This window comes from Eucyclogobius newberryi, unplaced genomic scaffold (assembly GCF_026437365.1).
Source record: "Eucyclogobius newberryi isolate DKJ021-1_F unplaced genomic scaffold, fEucNew1.0.hap1 SCAF_3, whole genome shotgun sequence".
NCBI lineage: Eukaryota > Metazoa > Chordata > Actinopteri > Gobiiformes > Gobiidae > Eucyclogobius > Eucyclogobius newberryi.
The window spans coordinates 31,249,964-31,264,963 of NW_027315945.1; the positions used below are offsets into that span (position 1 = coordinate 31,249,964).

General features: G+C 43.8%; 1 protein-coding gene across 3 annotated transcripts in view; it reads left to right on the forward strand.

Moving 5' to 3' along the window:
- pklr (pyruvate kinase L/R) overlaps positions 1-15,000 on the forward strand; it is a 59,074-nt gene that overhangs the window by 15,890 nt on the left and 28,184 nt on the right. For all 3 annotated transcript variants that reach the window (XM_072460706.1, XM_072460704.1, XM_072460705.1), the window contains exons 4-7: positions 2,113-2,244; positions 5,334-5,520; positions 6,117-6,390; positions 9,485-9,635. In XM_072460706.1, the coding sequence (XP_072316807.1) occupies positions 2,113-2,244; positions 5,334-5,520; positions 6,117-6,390; positions 9,485-9,635 (744 nt within the window). The remainder of the gene's footprint in view (positions 1-2,112; positions 2,245-5,333; positions 5,521-6,116; positions 6,391-9,484; positions 9,636-15,000) is intronic.

Below are 15,000 nucleotides of genomic sequence, written 5' to 3' on the forward strand. Positions count from 1 at the left end.
CGATTAGTTGCACTGTACACTGTAAATCTATCGTATTTTCCGGACTCTTAAGTCGCACATTTTTTCACAGTTTTGGCCGGAGTTCTACTTCTACTTATATTTATACCTATTTACTTGTTATTTTCACACTTGCAACCTTATTTCATACTCCAGAGCAACTTATATGTGTTTTTTTCTTCTCTATTTTGCATTTTTTTGGCTGGTGCGACATATACTCCAGTGCGACTTTTAGTCCGGAAAATACGGTAATTCAAAATATAACACCTTTGAGTCTGGGGTGTTGTTCAAACAGTGCTTGGTATGTGTGGCCAAAATGTTGCACTCGAGTAAGAACACAGTCACTTTAAAATAATATTGCTGGAGTAGAAGTAAAAAGTAGAGACACAAACATGTGCATAAAACTTGAATTACGATTTAAGAGTTCTAGTAATGAACAGACGAAACGTTAAATAGAAAACACTCTCAAAGGCAAGACACACAAATCATTTAATGCTGTAAACGTAAAGCTTTTTGTTTTTCTTTAACTCGAGCAGAAGTAAAAGTATATGTTTTCAGAAAGCAGTAAAAGCACTACATGTTCTCTGGAAAGAACAGGTTCCTGCATTGATCTTCTGTCCGTCTGCCTTTCTTCTCTTTGGACCCGCGGGGAAATGATCTTGTTTAGACCAGGTTTTGAACCATTTTCATGCAAAGTCCAGCTATAGTCCTGATTGAGTCGTGGTTCACGTCTAGTTGAAGTACTCGAGAGCACAAATAGGTGTGTCTCCAGCCCCTGCATTGATCTTCTGTCTCTCTGACTCTCCTTTCTTCTCTCTCCCTCTGTCTCTCCTCCTTTATTCAGGACCACGACGGAACCAAACACTTTGTTCAATTAGTATCGGTTAGTTTTTGCTTTGCCCTCATTTTCCCTGGTTTAGTCCTGGCTGTGGGTTGTTTTAGCACTGGTTTAAATCCTGTGAAGTCCTACTTTAATCCTGGTTTTCATCTGGTTTAAATAGGTGCAATGTGCAATGTGTCTCCAGCTCCTGCTTCGATCTTCTGTCTCTGCCTCTCCTTTCTTCTGTGCCACATCCACAAAGAAACCTCCACATTTCAGTGAATACCAGGTTTAGTCCAGGTTTAGTCCAGGTTTAGTCCAGGTTTAGTCCAGGTTTAGTCCAGGTTTAGTCCTGGTTTAGTCCAGGTTTAGTCCAGGTTTAGTCCAGGTTTAGTCCAGGTTTAGTCCAGGTTTAGTCCAGGTTTAGTCCAGGTTTAGTCCAGGTTTAGTCCTGGTTTAGTCCAGGTTTAGTCCAGGTTTAGTCCAGGTTCAGTCCTGGTTTAGTCCTGGTTTAGTCCAGGTTTAGTCCTGGTTTAGTCCAGGTTTAGTCCAGGTTTAGTCCAGGTTTAGTCCAGGTTTAGTCCAGGTTCAGTCCTGGTTTAGTCCTGGTTTAGTCCAGGTTTAGTCCTGGTTTAGTCCAGGTTTAGTCCAGGTTTAGTCCTGGTTTAGTCCAGGTTTAGTCCAGGTTTAGTCCAGGTTTAGTCCAGGTTTAGTCCAGGTTTAGTCCAGGTTCAGTCCTGGTTTAGTCCTGGTTTAGTCCAGGTTTAGTCCTGGTTTAGTCCAGGTTTAGTCCAGGTTTAGTCCAGGTTTAGTCCAGGTTTAGTCCAGGTTTAGTCCAGGTTTAGACTTTGTTAAGTAGACTAGTCCTGTTTCTTGTTAAATCCTGGTTTATTTTTTGATTAGTCCTGGTTTCTTTTGTTTTTACCCTGGTTTAGATCTTGTCAAGTCACACTTTATTCCTGGTCTTGCTTTAGACGCTGTTATGATCTGGTCCTGTTTTAGACTTTGTTTGTATCTTGTTAAATCCTAGTTTATTCGTGGATTAGATGTGGCTTAGTCCTCATTTAGCTTTCCTTTTGCTTTGATTTTCCCTGGTTTAGTCCTGGTTTTGAGCAGTTTTATCATTGGTTTGGATCTTAAGTCATAGTTTAGTCCTGATTTACTTCTGGTTTATCATTGGTTTCAATCATAAGTCATAGTTTAGTCCTGATTTACTTCTGGTTTATAGACACAAGTTGTACATGTGTCTCTAGCCTTTGCATTGATCTTCTGTCTTCTTCTTCTTCTCTCTTCAGTATCATGGAGGAACCATCAAAAACATCCGGGAGGCCGTGGAGACGATGACCTCTGACCCGCTGTATTATCGATCCGTGGCCATCGCGCTGGACACCAAGGGCCCGGAGATGCGCACTGGATTAGTCAAAGGGGTAAACAGCGAGCGCTTCATCTTTCCAAAAGGAATCAAACTGTCACGTGCAGTCAGCTGGAAGAGCCCCCATTGGCTCAGAGGAAGAGCCCCCATTGGCTCAGAGGAAGAGCCCCCATTGGCTCAGAGGAAGAGCCCCCATTGGCTCAGAGGAAGAGCCCCCATTGGCTCAGAGGAAGAGCCCCCATTGGCTCAGAGGAAGAGCCCCCATTGGCTCAGAGGAAGAGCCCCCATTGGCTCAGGGGAGAGGGAAAAGCTTAAACACAGACAGGCTTCATGTTCTAATCATTGAACGCATCAGTTTTCTCAGGTGTGCAGAAAACAAGCTCTTATAAGTGAACTGTGATAAAGGTGCACTGTGGAACATTCCAGTTAAAGCAGAAAGATCTCCATGGAGACGAGCAGTTACACAGGACCTAGTGCACCACACCGCCTTGTCCTCCGGTCCCAGACGCTGTGCAAGGCGGTGTTTTAGGGAGACCACTGGAAATATCAGACGTCACCGTGGAAACTGTCAGTGTGTCTTCAGGCAAGACACTTTCACCAGACCACCAGACCACAGACCACACCAGACCACAGACCACAAACCACAGACCACAAACCACAGACCACAAACCACAGACCACCAGACCACAGACCACAGACCACACCAGACCACAGACCACCAGACCACAGACCACCAGACCACACCAGACCACCAGTCCACAGACCACACCAGACCACAGACCACAAACCACAGACCACAAACCACAGACCACAAACCACAGACCACCAGACCACAGACCACAGACCACACCAGACCACAGACCACCAGACCACAGACCACCAGACCACACCAGACCACCAGACCACAGACCACACCAGACCACAGACCACAGACCACAGACCACAGACCACAGACCACACCAGACCACAGACCACCAGACCACAGACCACACCAGACCACAGACCACAAACCACAGACCACAAACCACAGACCACCAGACCACAGACCACAGACCACCAGTCCACAGACCACACCAGACCACAGACCACAAACCACAAACCACAGACCACCAGACCACAGACCACAGACCACCAGACCACAGACCACAGACCACCAGACCACCAGACCACAGACCACCAGACCACAGACCACAGACCACCAGACCACAGACCACAAACCACAGACCACCAGACCACAGACCACAGACCACAGACCACAGACCACAGACCACCAGACCACAGACCACAGACCACACCAGACCACAGACCACCAGACCACACCAGACCACAGACCACCAGACCACAGACCACCAGACCACACCAGACCACCAGACCACAGACCACACCAGACCACAGACCACAGACCACAGACCACAGACCACAGACCACACCAGACCACAGACCACAGACCACACCAGACCACAGACCACAGACCACCAGACCACAGACCACACCAGACCACAGACCACACCAGACCACAGACCACAGACCACCAGACCACAGACCACACCAGACCACAGACCACAAACCACAGACCACAAACCACAGACCACCAGACCACAGACCACAGACCACCAGACCACAGACCACAGACCACCAGACCACCAGACCACAGACCACAGACCACAGACCACAGACCACAGACCACAGACCACCAGACCACAGACCACCAGACCACAGACCACAGACCACCAGACCACAGACCACAGACCACACCAGACCACAGACCACAGACCACCAGACCACAGACCACACCAGACCACAGACCACAAACCACAGACCACCAGACCACAGACCACAGACCACCAGACCACAGACCACAGACCACCAGACCACAGACCACCAGACCACCAGACCACAGACCACAGACCACCAGACCACCAGACCACAGACCACAAGACCACAGACCACCAGACCACAGACCACCAGACCACAGACCACCAGACCACCAGACCACAGACCACCAGACCACAGACCACCAGACCACAGACCACCAGACCACATACCACAGACCACCAGACCACCAGACCACAGACCACCAGACCACAGACCACAGACCACAGACCACAGACCACCAGACCACAGACCACAGACCACAGACCACAGACCACAGACCACAGACCACAGACCACAGACCACCAGACCACAGACCACAGACCACAGACCACAGACCACAGACTGTATGTGGGTAAATGGCCACAGCCTTTCCCCCGGGGGCAGGACATTGAAGCCTCTGTAATGGGGCCCCGGGGGGGGGCCCTCAGTTGGAGGTGGATAGACTTGTCAGTGATGGATGCATCTGACACAGTTGGACAGACCCAGTGCTCCTCACGCCTCGCTCCGGCTGCAGCTGGAGTGGTCGTCCTGCGGAGGGCACAGCCATGCTCTTGTGGTCACAGGGTTTGAAGCACTCTCGAGACCATGTGCTCACGTGGCAACGAACCGTTTATAAAACGAAGAAGGGTGCAGCACCTCCGCTGGCACCACTTTAAAGCTTGGCGTGCGGTCAGAGCTACAGTTCATTCTTGAGGCCACCGCACCACAGTTGTTCTGCTCATAATCTGAGCCACGGAGAACAGTCTTTATAGCTCTGAATTACAATTTCAGGACTAGGGAGAGTTAGGGTTAGATCTGAAGGCCACCAAAACTGACTTAAGGGCCACATTTGGTCCCCAGGCCATGGTTTGGACCCCTCTGATGTATATAATGTACGTACAGTAACATAAACAAAAGGCTGCAGTGGGTTTAAAGGGTTGAATAAAGTGGAATTTCTACACTTTTATGGGTTTTATGTTACGCTTGAACCTCAACCACATTTTATTACATTTCTCCATTGCAAAAATAAAAATTCAAATGATCAGAGAAACAAAAAAATATCGAGAAATTAATTTTATTCAATAACACCCACTTACTGCCGGGGTGTTACAGTCATGTTTGAACATGTTTGAATGAGTTTGGAGCAATTTAGTTATAGCTGTATTTTCTGCTACGTGTGAAAGACCTGACACTACTCAAGAAGTACTGGTAATACATAAGTCATTTAAAGTACAGCAGAGTTTGTGTATTTAATATTTGTGGTTTCACAGTTTAACTTGTGTGTGTCAGAAAGTGGAGGAGGAGGTGGAGCTGAAAAAGGGCAGTCGTGTGCGAGTGCTCACGGCCGACAGCGACGAGAACAACACGGACGGAGCGCGGATCTGGGTGGACTATCCCAGTCTGCCCAAGGTCCTGGACAAGGGCGGGGTCATCTACATCGACGACGGGCTGATCGGGCTCAAAGTGCTGGAAACGGGTAAAATGACCAAACTGGTGTTTTTCACCCTTTAAAGAACGATTGAATTAAATAATGTTCAATGTATGTTTAATAAATGCCTATAATGGTAAAGGGTTCTCTAACACTTTAAACATTACTGCAAATTAAAATCGAAAGCACATCTTTGTCAGCTTTTCTTGTGTCCTTGGGCAAGACACTTAAACCACCTGAATGTGAGTGGTTCCCTTATGTAAAGCCCGGTAACAAATAGTACAAAAAGTACATGAAATCCAATTGTCAAACTAATTAATAAAAATAAAACAAATTAGACTAATTCAAATTTCAAGTATGAATTAAATTAAGTTTGTAAATTAAATATTGCATGTACTAATTGCATTGTTTTTTTTGTTTTGCTAGGATTATAAGATTAATTTAGGCCACCATTTACCTCAACATTTTAACTAAATTATCTGGGTTTAAAGACTATAGTATGAAAGTTTATTTGTAGAGCACAATTCATCCACAAGGCAGTTCAACGTGCTTCACACAACAGGAAAAAACAGCATTAAAAATCACAAAACAGGTGAAGAAATAGAAGAGAAGAGTGCAAATAAAGTCCTTTGTCTCTGTCCCAGGCGAGGACTGGGTGGACGCGGAGGTGGAATCGGGCGGCCTCCTGGGCAGCCGCAAAGGGGTGAACCTGCCCGGGTGCGACCTGATCGAGCTGAACGCCGTGAGCGAGCGCGACGAGGCGGATCTGCGCTTCGGCGTGTCCCAGGGCATCGACATGGTGTTCGCCAGCTTCATCCGCTCGGCGCAGGACGTGAGGGACGTGCGCAAGGCTCTCGGCCCCTACGGACAGGCCATCAAGGTCATCAGCAAAGTGGAGAGTCGCCAAGGAGTCCAGAAGTGAGTAACGAGAGGAAACGTGCAAAAACAAGACGTTAGATTATGGTCCGATTTATGTTTCGTGTGGATGGGCAGGATAATTACAGACAGTGTTGGGAAGAATGCAGAAGACCAGAGCGCTGTTATTCTGAATACTTTCACATGGCGTTATATTATAGTGTGAAAACATGACACACGATTGTGTTTTTGCTGTCGCTCTGCATTTAATTATAAGATAAGAGAAGCTTTATTACAAATTAGAGAAGCAAAAATGATACAATCCCTCAATTCAGTCAAGTTTGAAGATTTCATGATGATCAAATACCACAATGAAAAGTAACTGTATTCTGAAGACAACAAACAGAAAAAGATACAACTAGAATACAGTTGTACTCATGAGTAGTATTCTGAGCATGTATTTTCAGTTACTTCACAGAAATAGATAAGCTAAACCAGGATCAAACGTTTGATCTTTTAGCAACATGTTTTATCGTACCAAGGATACAAGGATAAGGAGTGAGGCGTGAGTACATGTGTATCCAAAAATATATTTGTTAAAAAATATGATGAAGAAATGGAAGACGAAAGTGGAAAAACGCTCTATATTTTTAAAAATGCGAGTTAAAAATTCACAAAGACAAAAATCCAAAGCACTCACTAAACACTGTGAGTCCGACGTCACCATAGGGATCGTTTGGCCTGTAGGTTTTATCAGACAGGACAACGTTGTGTGTAATGGATGTGCGAGAGCGGAGGACATTTGGTAAATTGTCTGAGCTGTGACTCGATCTCACGACCTGCACTGCGCTGCGTTGCACACGTGCTGCCGCTTTCGACCACTCCACCACTGACAGTTTTAAACGAGACTCTGCTCGTGGCGACGGCAGCGGAGCGACACCCGTCACTTCATCGTCACGGTTACGGCGGCCATCTTGGAGCGGAGATAGAGCTCGATTCGGATGGAAAACAAATAACAAAGCGCTAAAAAACTGTCAGGGTGTTTTTTGGTCTGTGTCCGTGTGACGCAGGGACACACGGACAAACGTTATTATTCTCTTCATTTCACACGGATCAGCTCAAATTTAAAGTATGCTCGTGGTAGTAAAGCGCAAATACAAAAAAAATTAAAGATTTAACCTGATACGCAGTCCTAGTTTGTGGAATAGAATATCCTAACCCAACATGGCACTGGAACTGAACGCCGGTTACTTCGGGTTACCGTGGCGACGTCTCTCTAGCCTTTTTTATGACGTTTTGATTGTGCAGGAACCGATGCCGTGAACAATCATTTTACTCAAGTCAGGGTAAAAACAACAGTATTTGGGGAACATACTCAAGTACACAGAGTTGGGTAGAGTAGATATGCGTAGATATGAGTAGTTATTTAATTGTAGTCAAATAAAAGTACTGCAAATTTAAGCTAAAAATGAATAAATAGAGAAACTAAATCATGTCTGAAGGAGCCAACTGTTCAAATGATGTCTTTCACTTACCAATGAAAAGTGGTGAAAAGTGATTAAATGTTTTACTTCAGTGTGAAAATACCTATAGTAGAAGTAAAAGTAAGGTGTCTGTTAGGAGTTACTCAAGTACAATGTAAGCGAGTAAATGTATCTGCTTCAGCGCTGAACCTCACAGATTTACAGCCGCCACTCAAACCTCAGGCATCATTTGACTCTTTTAACGGTCGTCTAATTCAAATTGGATTCCAAATGGGATCATAAATATTACATTTTACACGAATATTTGGCAGTGAAGGGCCATTATTTATGCTCCGGCGCACAGACAGCACGGGGACGTTTCTAGAGTTTAGGAGGAACTACAGCCAGCATTTAGCTCAGTTATAGTCAACATAATCATAAGAAACATAATGTGGGATATTTATTTGTACTGTAAATCTAAAGTAACCAGCTCGAGGCCGAGTAGCAGTGAGTTTTTGTCATGTTTATCCAAAGTAATTACAATGACTAAAATAATATTGACTGGAATGACATATATTTTCGTTGGCTAGTTCGAATACTTTCATAAAATAATAAAAATCTAACATAAATTAATGAACAGAGACTAGATCAGAGTTCTTTTCAATCCAGAGCCCCAAACCAAAAACAAATTCTACGTTCAAGACACAGTGATGTAAGTAAAACTACAATGTATTACAGTGAAGGCGAGACATAGAGGCAATACTTACTTTACTATGTTTTAAAATGTATATGTAAAATTAACAAAGATATCTAAACCCGACTCTGACCATTTTTCAGATTAAATGTCCCAAATATGTGCAATTTTGGCTTTTTTAAAACTTTTTTTTTTTAAACAATTTTTACACTACACTCTTTATTTATTTTGTAAACATTTATGTGAGTAAATTACAAGAGAAGTTTCAAAGTGATATCTTTAAATGTGAGAGTTTGTTCATATTCACCTGCAGTATCTCACTTCAAAATAAGAATATATTTTCTGACAATAAATCTTATATTATTTAGTCGATTAAATTAGCATTACATTTTTTGGTGATGAAGTTTAAAAATAAATACTTTTTTCTTGTCAAAACTAACTCTGCTTGTAGCTTTATTTTTAACTTGTATAGATGTATTTACATGTCCAATATATTTGTTTTCTCACTTGAAACTTGATAAGACTTATAATGTTAACTTATACTAGTACTAGTACTTTTAGTAGTTTACATCAATGGTGGATAAATACATCTATAAAATACTTTAAATAAGAAAATAAATATCATAACCGGTCTGAAATACATTGAAAAAAGTCAAATAAAAGCCAGGTAAAATTAAAAGTAGTCATCATTCACTATTGAGTTTATTGTTTGAAAGTGTAGTCATCATTTTATTTTTTTACTTCTTTAAACAAAACAAAAAAGATTAATTATTGTTTATTTATGAACAAGATTATTAGCCCTCATGAATGATTACACTTAAGAAATGAAAACTAGTCAGAAAAGGTGAAGTTTTCTGTATTTATTGTTTTGAAGTGTAGTTATAATCCGTTTTTAATCAATATTATTATGATAATTAGGTTTCTAGGCATTTTACTCCTGTAGACGTGTTAAATCCACAGCAGTCGTGTATTTCCCCCTGATCCCTTTGGTCTGTGTCAGTTTTGAGGAAATCTTGGCGGCCAGCGATGGAGTGATGGTTGCTAGGGGCGACCTGGGGATTGAGATTCCGGCGGAGAAGGTCTTCATCGCCCAGAAGATGATGATTGGACGCTGCAACTCGGCTGGAAAACCCGTCATATGCGCCACGCAGGTCGGCAGGAAAACCATCACGGCGGTTTAGAAACATTACACTCACAAGCCACAAACTGAGACTAAACCCGGACTTAAAACTCAACTGAACCTGCACTAGACCCGGACTTAAACTCAACTGAACCTGCACTAGACCCGGACTTAAACTCAACTGAACCTGCACTAGACCCGGACTTAAAACTCAACTGAACCTGCACTAGACCCGGACTTAAAACTCAACTGAACCTGCACTAGACCCGGGCTTAAAACTCAACTGAACCTGCACTAGACCCGGACTTAAACTCAACTGAACCTGCACTAGACCCGGACTTAAAACTCAACTGAACCTGCACTAGACCCGGACTTAAACTCAACTGAACCTGCACTAGACCCGGACTTAAACTCAACTGAACCTGCACTAGACCCGGACTTAAACTCAACTGAACCTGCACTAGACCCGGACTTAAAACTCAACTGAACCTGCACTAGACCCGGACTTAAACTCAACTGAACCTGCACTAGACCCGGACTAAGAATGCTCTCACACTGGATGTTATTATGTTCTAAACTGAGCCCATTTAAGCCCTGATGTGGACTTAATTTGGTCCTTTTCTAATCCTTTAGTCCTGATCTAGTCCAGGTTTTGTCCCAATTTGGATGTGGAGAATGTAAAATTGAAAATCAGGGCTAGAACAGGAACTAAACCAGGGCTACATCATGGGTGACCGGGGTCAAATCGGGGTCAAACTGGGGTCAAACCATAACCAAACCTAGGACCAAACCAGCACAAGTGTGAACTAAACCTGGACTGAACTAGACCATGGCTAAACCAGGACTAGAACGGGACCAAATCAAGTCTATCTAAAGACTAAACTTTGCTCAAACCAGGACCAAACCAGGACACGTGTGAACTAAACCTAGAAAAGACAGGACAATGATAAAATAGGACCAAACCAAGTCTACCTCAAGACCAAACTGAGCCAGACCATGACTTAATCAGGACAAGTCTACATGAGGAGGTCCAAACCGTGACAAATCCTCAAAAGTCTGGACTCAAACAAAGATTAAACCAGGACCTGGTCTTGTTCTAGTCCTGGTTTGAGCTCAGTTCACACTTATCCTTGTCTGGTCCTGGTTTGAGCTCAGTTCACACTTATCCTTGTCTGGTCCTGGTTTGAGCTCAGTTTTTTGGAGTCCTGGTTCTGTCTTGGTTTGAGCCCCGTTAAGTCTTGAGGTCGACTTGTGTTGGTCCAGGACTGTCTCAAACCAGGACCAAACTACGACTAGAATTGGACCAAACCAAGTCTACGTCAAGACTAAACTGAGCTCAAATCTGGACTAAACCATGACTTAATCAGGACACAACAAAGTCTACACAAGGACTATACCGGGCTCAAACCAGGTCCAAACTCTGACAAATCCTCAAAAACAAATCGTAAATAATACACCATGAATCAATTGTCATCCACAAACTGCATGAAATGGTTCTGTTTTCTGAGCCTCCGGTAAATCCATTCTCATGTTTATCGACTCTCATCCGTTTCAGAAGTCTCCGTCTCGCTCACGGTCCATTACTTACGCTCGCTCTGTCATTTTATCAAAACACTTTGCCTGGAGGATGAAACCACAATAGAAAGCACTTTATCTTCCATTTTCTTACAGCAACCTATCAATTTGGCTTTTGCAAACAGCGCTATACGAAAGAAATGTATGATGTTATGCTCCACGCTCTGAGGCATTGGACTGGGCCTGGACAGGGTCCTGAGCAGATAGTTAGAGAAGAGAGGAATGAGAGAAGAATTCCTGCTCCATCAGCCAGAGACCGAGCCAATGTTTCAACATCAAAAGCACCACAACCTCAGCCTCCACCAAAGGATTCATCAGCAGCTGCTCCACCACCACCAGCAAAGGATTCAGCTCCAGCTGCTCCACATTCACCTCCACCGCCTCCAGCAAAGGAACAATCTTCAAAGGCCTTGGACCCATCTGTGACAAGCCCAACAACATCCCTGTCATCGCCCCTGCCTTCACACCAGCCCTGGGTTCCCCCTGCAACATCTACTCCCACTAAAGATTCATCATTCTCCTTCTCATCTCCACTCTCACCCATGGGCCTTCCCAGCCATTTTGAAAGTCTGATCAAATCAGGCATTAAGATGGCTCCACTCACGCCCAATATAGCAAGGGCTATGTCAGTACCGACTACACCAACAAAAGCCCCACCACCCATCCCCCCTCGCCTCTCACCTGGTCCCAAACTCTCCTTGGCTACAAAAGCCCCACCACCCATCCAACCTCGCCTTTCACCTGGTATCTCCCATAGCTAGGATGCACTGGGTCTCAGCGTTGCCGGGACTTATTGTCACATTAAAAATCAAACAAACCCGGGGCCCTATGTAAAAAGAGCCCCCCCTAGTGCTATTTCTGTAGTCACATCATCACAGAGATGGAAAAACAAAATGCGAGTCAGGCCCAATCTGAGAAATGTGATTCATATTCCCTGTGAAAAGATAAAGCCCAGTCTCACTGAAACTAGTCTGAAACTTGCTGTGCTAAATGTCAGATCCTTATGTAACAAATCTCTCTTAATTAATAATTTTATTTCTTCTTATAATCTTGATTTTATGTTTTTAACTGAAACATGGCTTGACAAAAACACAGGAAATGTAGTTCTGATAGAATCTGCTCCACCCAACTTTAAGTTTGAATCTGAAACACGAGAAAACAAAAAAGGGGCTGGAGTCTGTGCTGTCTTTAGAGATGAAATAATTACCCGCAGGTTGTCTTTTGGGGGTGTTTTCATCATTTGAGTATGTATCCTTTAAAATGGAGCTAAAACGGTCTCCATCCATTCTCTTCATTGTTTTATACAAGCCTCCCCAGCACTGCCAAAGTTTTGTTGATGATTTTACTGAGATGCTTTCAGTCGTATGCACAGACTTTGATGGTTTGGTCATTACAGGTGATTTCAATGTGCATGTTGATAATATTTGTGACAGAAACGCTAAAGAGCTTGATGCTGTCCTTGAAACCTTCAGTCTTACTCAGCATGTGAGAGGCCCCACCCACAGCAAAGGACACACTCTAGATCTCATAATTACAAAAGGGGTAAATATTTCAAATGTTAATGTGATCGATGTTGCTCTGTCTGATCATTTCTGTGTCTTCTTTGACCTGTCTGTTTCTCCCAAACCTCCGGTTGGTCCTGCAGTTGTTCAGAGGAGACACATAAGTGATGGCACAGGTGCACTGTTTATGGAAATGATAAACTTTGAAAATGTCTCATGTTCTAATGTAAATGATTTGTTGAACTCTGTTACATCTAGTGTTTTGAATGTTCTGGACACCATCGCCCCTATAAAGGCTAAAATGGTTAAAAATAAGCAGAAGGCGCCGTGGAGAAATGATGATTCGGTCAGGGCACAGAAAAGGGAGTGCTGCAGGGCCGAACGGAAATGGCGCAAGTCAAAGATCCAGGTTCAAAAAGAGATTTACAAAGAAAAGCTGAACATGTACAACCTAATCTTATGTAGAACTAGGGAAAGATATTTTTCTGAAATAATTGGAAGCTGCAGTAACAACTCGCGTGTCCTGTTTGCCACAGTAAACAGATTAACAAACCCTCCAGCTCAGCTGCCGTTAGAACTCATTTCCACATCCAAGTGTAATGAGTTTGCATTATTCTTTAATGACAAAGTTCAGGGCATTAAAAATGCTATAAATCCCACAATGCAAAAAATTACCCTAAAACCACCAAGACACTTAGAGCTAACTCACTTTGCACCAGTAACTGACAAAACTGTCCATGAGATCATCACCAGTCTGAGTTCATCTACATGCTGCCTTGATGTGTTACCCACCAAATTTCTAAAGTCTGTGCTGAACAGTTTGTTAGCACCATTCACTCACATAGTTAACATGTCGTTTCAATCTGGAACATTCCCAATGTCTTTGAAAACTGCGGTCATAAAGCCTCTCCTAAAGAAGAGCAGTCTTGATGCCGCAGTACTGAGTCATTACCGGCCCATCTCTAATCTGCCATTTTGGGGCAAAGTCCTTGAAAAGGTTGTTTACCAACAGCTCACAGATTTCCTCTTAATAAACAACTCATTTGATGTTTTTCAGTCAGGTTTTAGACCTCATCACAGCACTGAGACTGCTCTTGTCAAGGTGACAAATGAAATCCGCCTGAACACTGACACGGGCAAAGCCTCAGTCTTAATTCTGTTAGATCTGAGTGCTGCTTTTGACACTGTCGATCATGGGATCCTCTTACAGAGACTAGAGGACTGGGTAGGCATCACTGGCACTGCCCTAAACTGGTTAAGGTCCTATCTGGAAGACAGGAAGTACTTTGTTGAAATTGGTAGCTGTGTCTCAGACGACATGACCCTGACCTGTGGAGTGCCCCAAGGGTCAGTCCTGGGTCCCCTTCTGTTCAACCTCTACATGCTGCCGTTAGGTCAGTTGACACGCAGTGAAAATGTGTCCTATCACAATTATGCAGACGACACTCAGATCTATGTTTCACTATCGGCAGGTGAATATGGACCAGTAGATTCACTCTGTCACTGCATCCAACAGATCAGTGTGTGGATGCAAAACAACTTTCTCCAGCTGAACTCAGACAAGACTGAAATAATCGTCTTTGGCCCACAGAAACAAAGAGAAAGTGTTAGCGGTCACCTCCAGAGTCTCGCTCTAAAACCTACAAACCAAATTAGAAATCTGGGGGTAATAATGGACTCAGACTTGAACTTTAATAGCCACGTCAAATCAATAACATCAGCAGCTTTTTACCATCTAAAAAACATTGCCAAAATCAAAAATATAGTGTCAAAACCAGATTTAGAGAGACTTATCCATGCGTTTGTCTCCAGTAGATTAGACTACTGTAACGGCCTGCTCACTGGCCTCTCCAAACGAGCTGTAAAACAGCTGCAGTACATCAAGAACACTGCTGCTCGGGTCCTGACTAGAACCAGGAAGTATGATCACATTAGTCCTGTTCTCAGGTCTCTGCACTGGCTCCCTGTGGCTCAGAGAATATACTTTAAAGCAGCTCTGCTTGTGTACAAGTCTCTCCATGGCCTAGCACCAAAGTACATCTTGGATATGTTAGTGCCATATGAACCATCTCGGACTCTGAGGACCTCAGGGACCGGCCTCCTGCTGGTGCCCAGAGTCAGGACAAAACATGGGGAATCTGCGTTTCAGTTTTATGCAGCTAAAATCTGGAACAGTCTTCCTGAAGATGTGAGACAGGCTTCTACTCTGACAATGTTCAAATCTAAGCTAAAAACAGTTTTGTTTAGCTGCGCATATGACTGAAAGGATTTTTTCTTTGCACTCTTCTCTTTTGTTTGTGATTTTATTAGTTTAGAAAA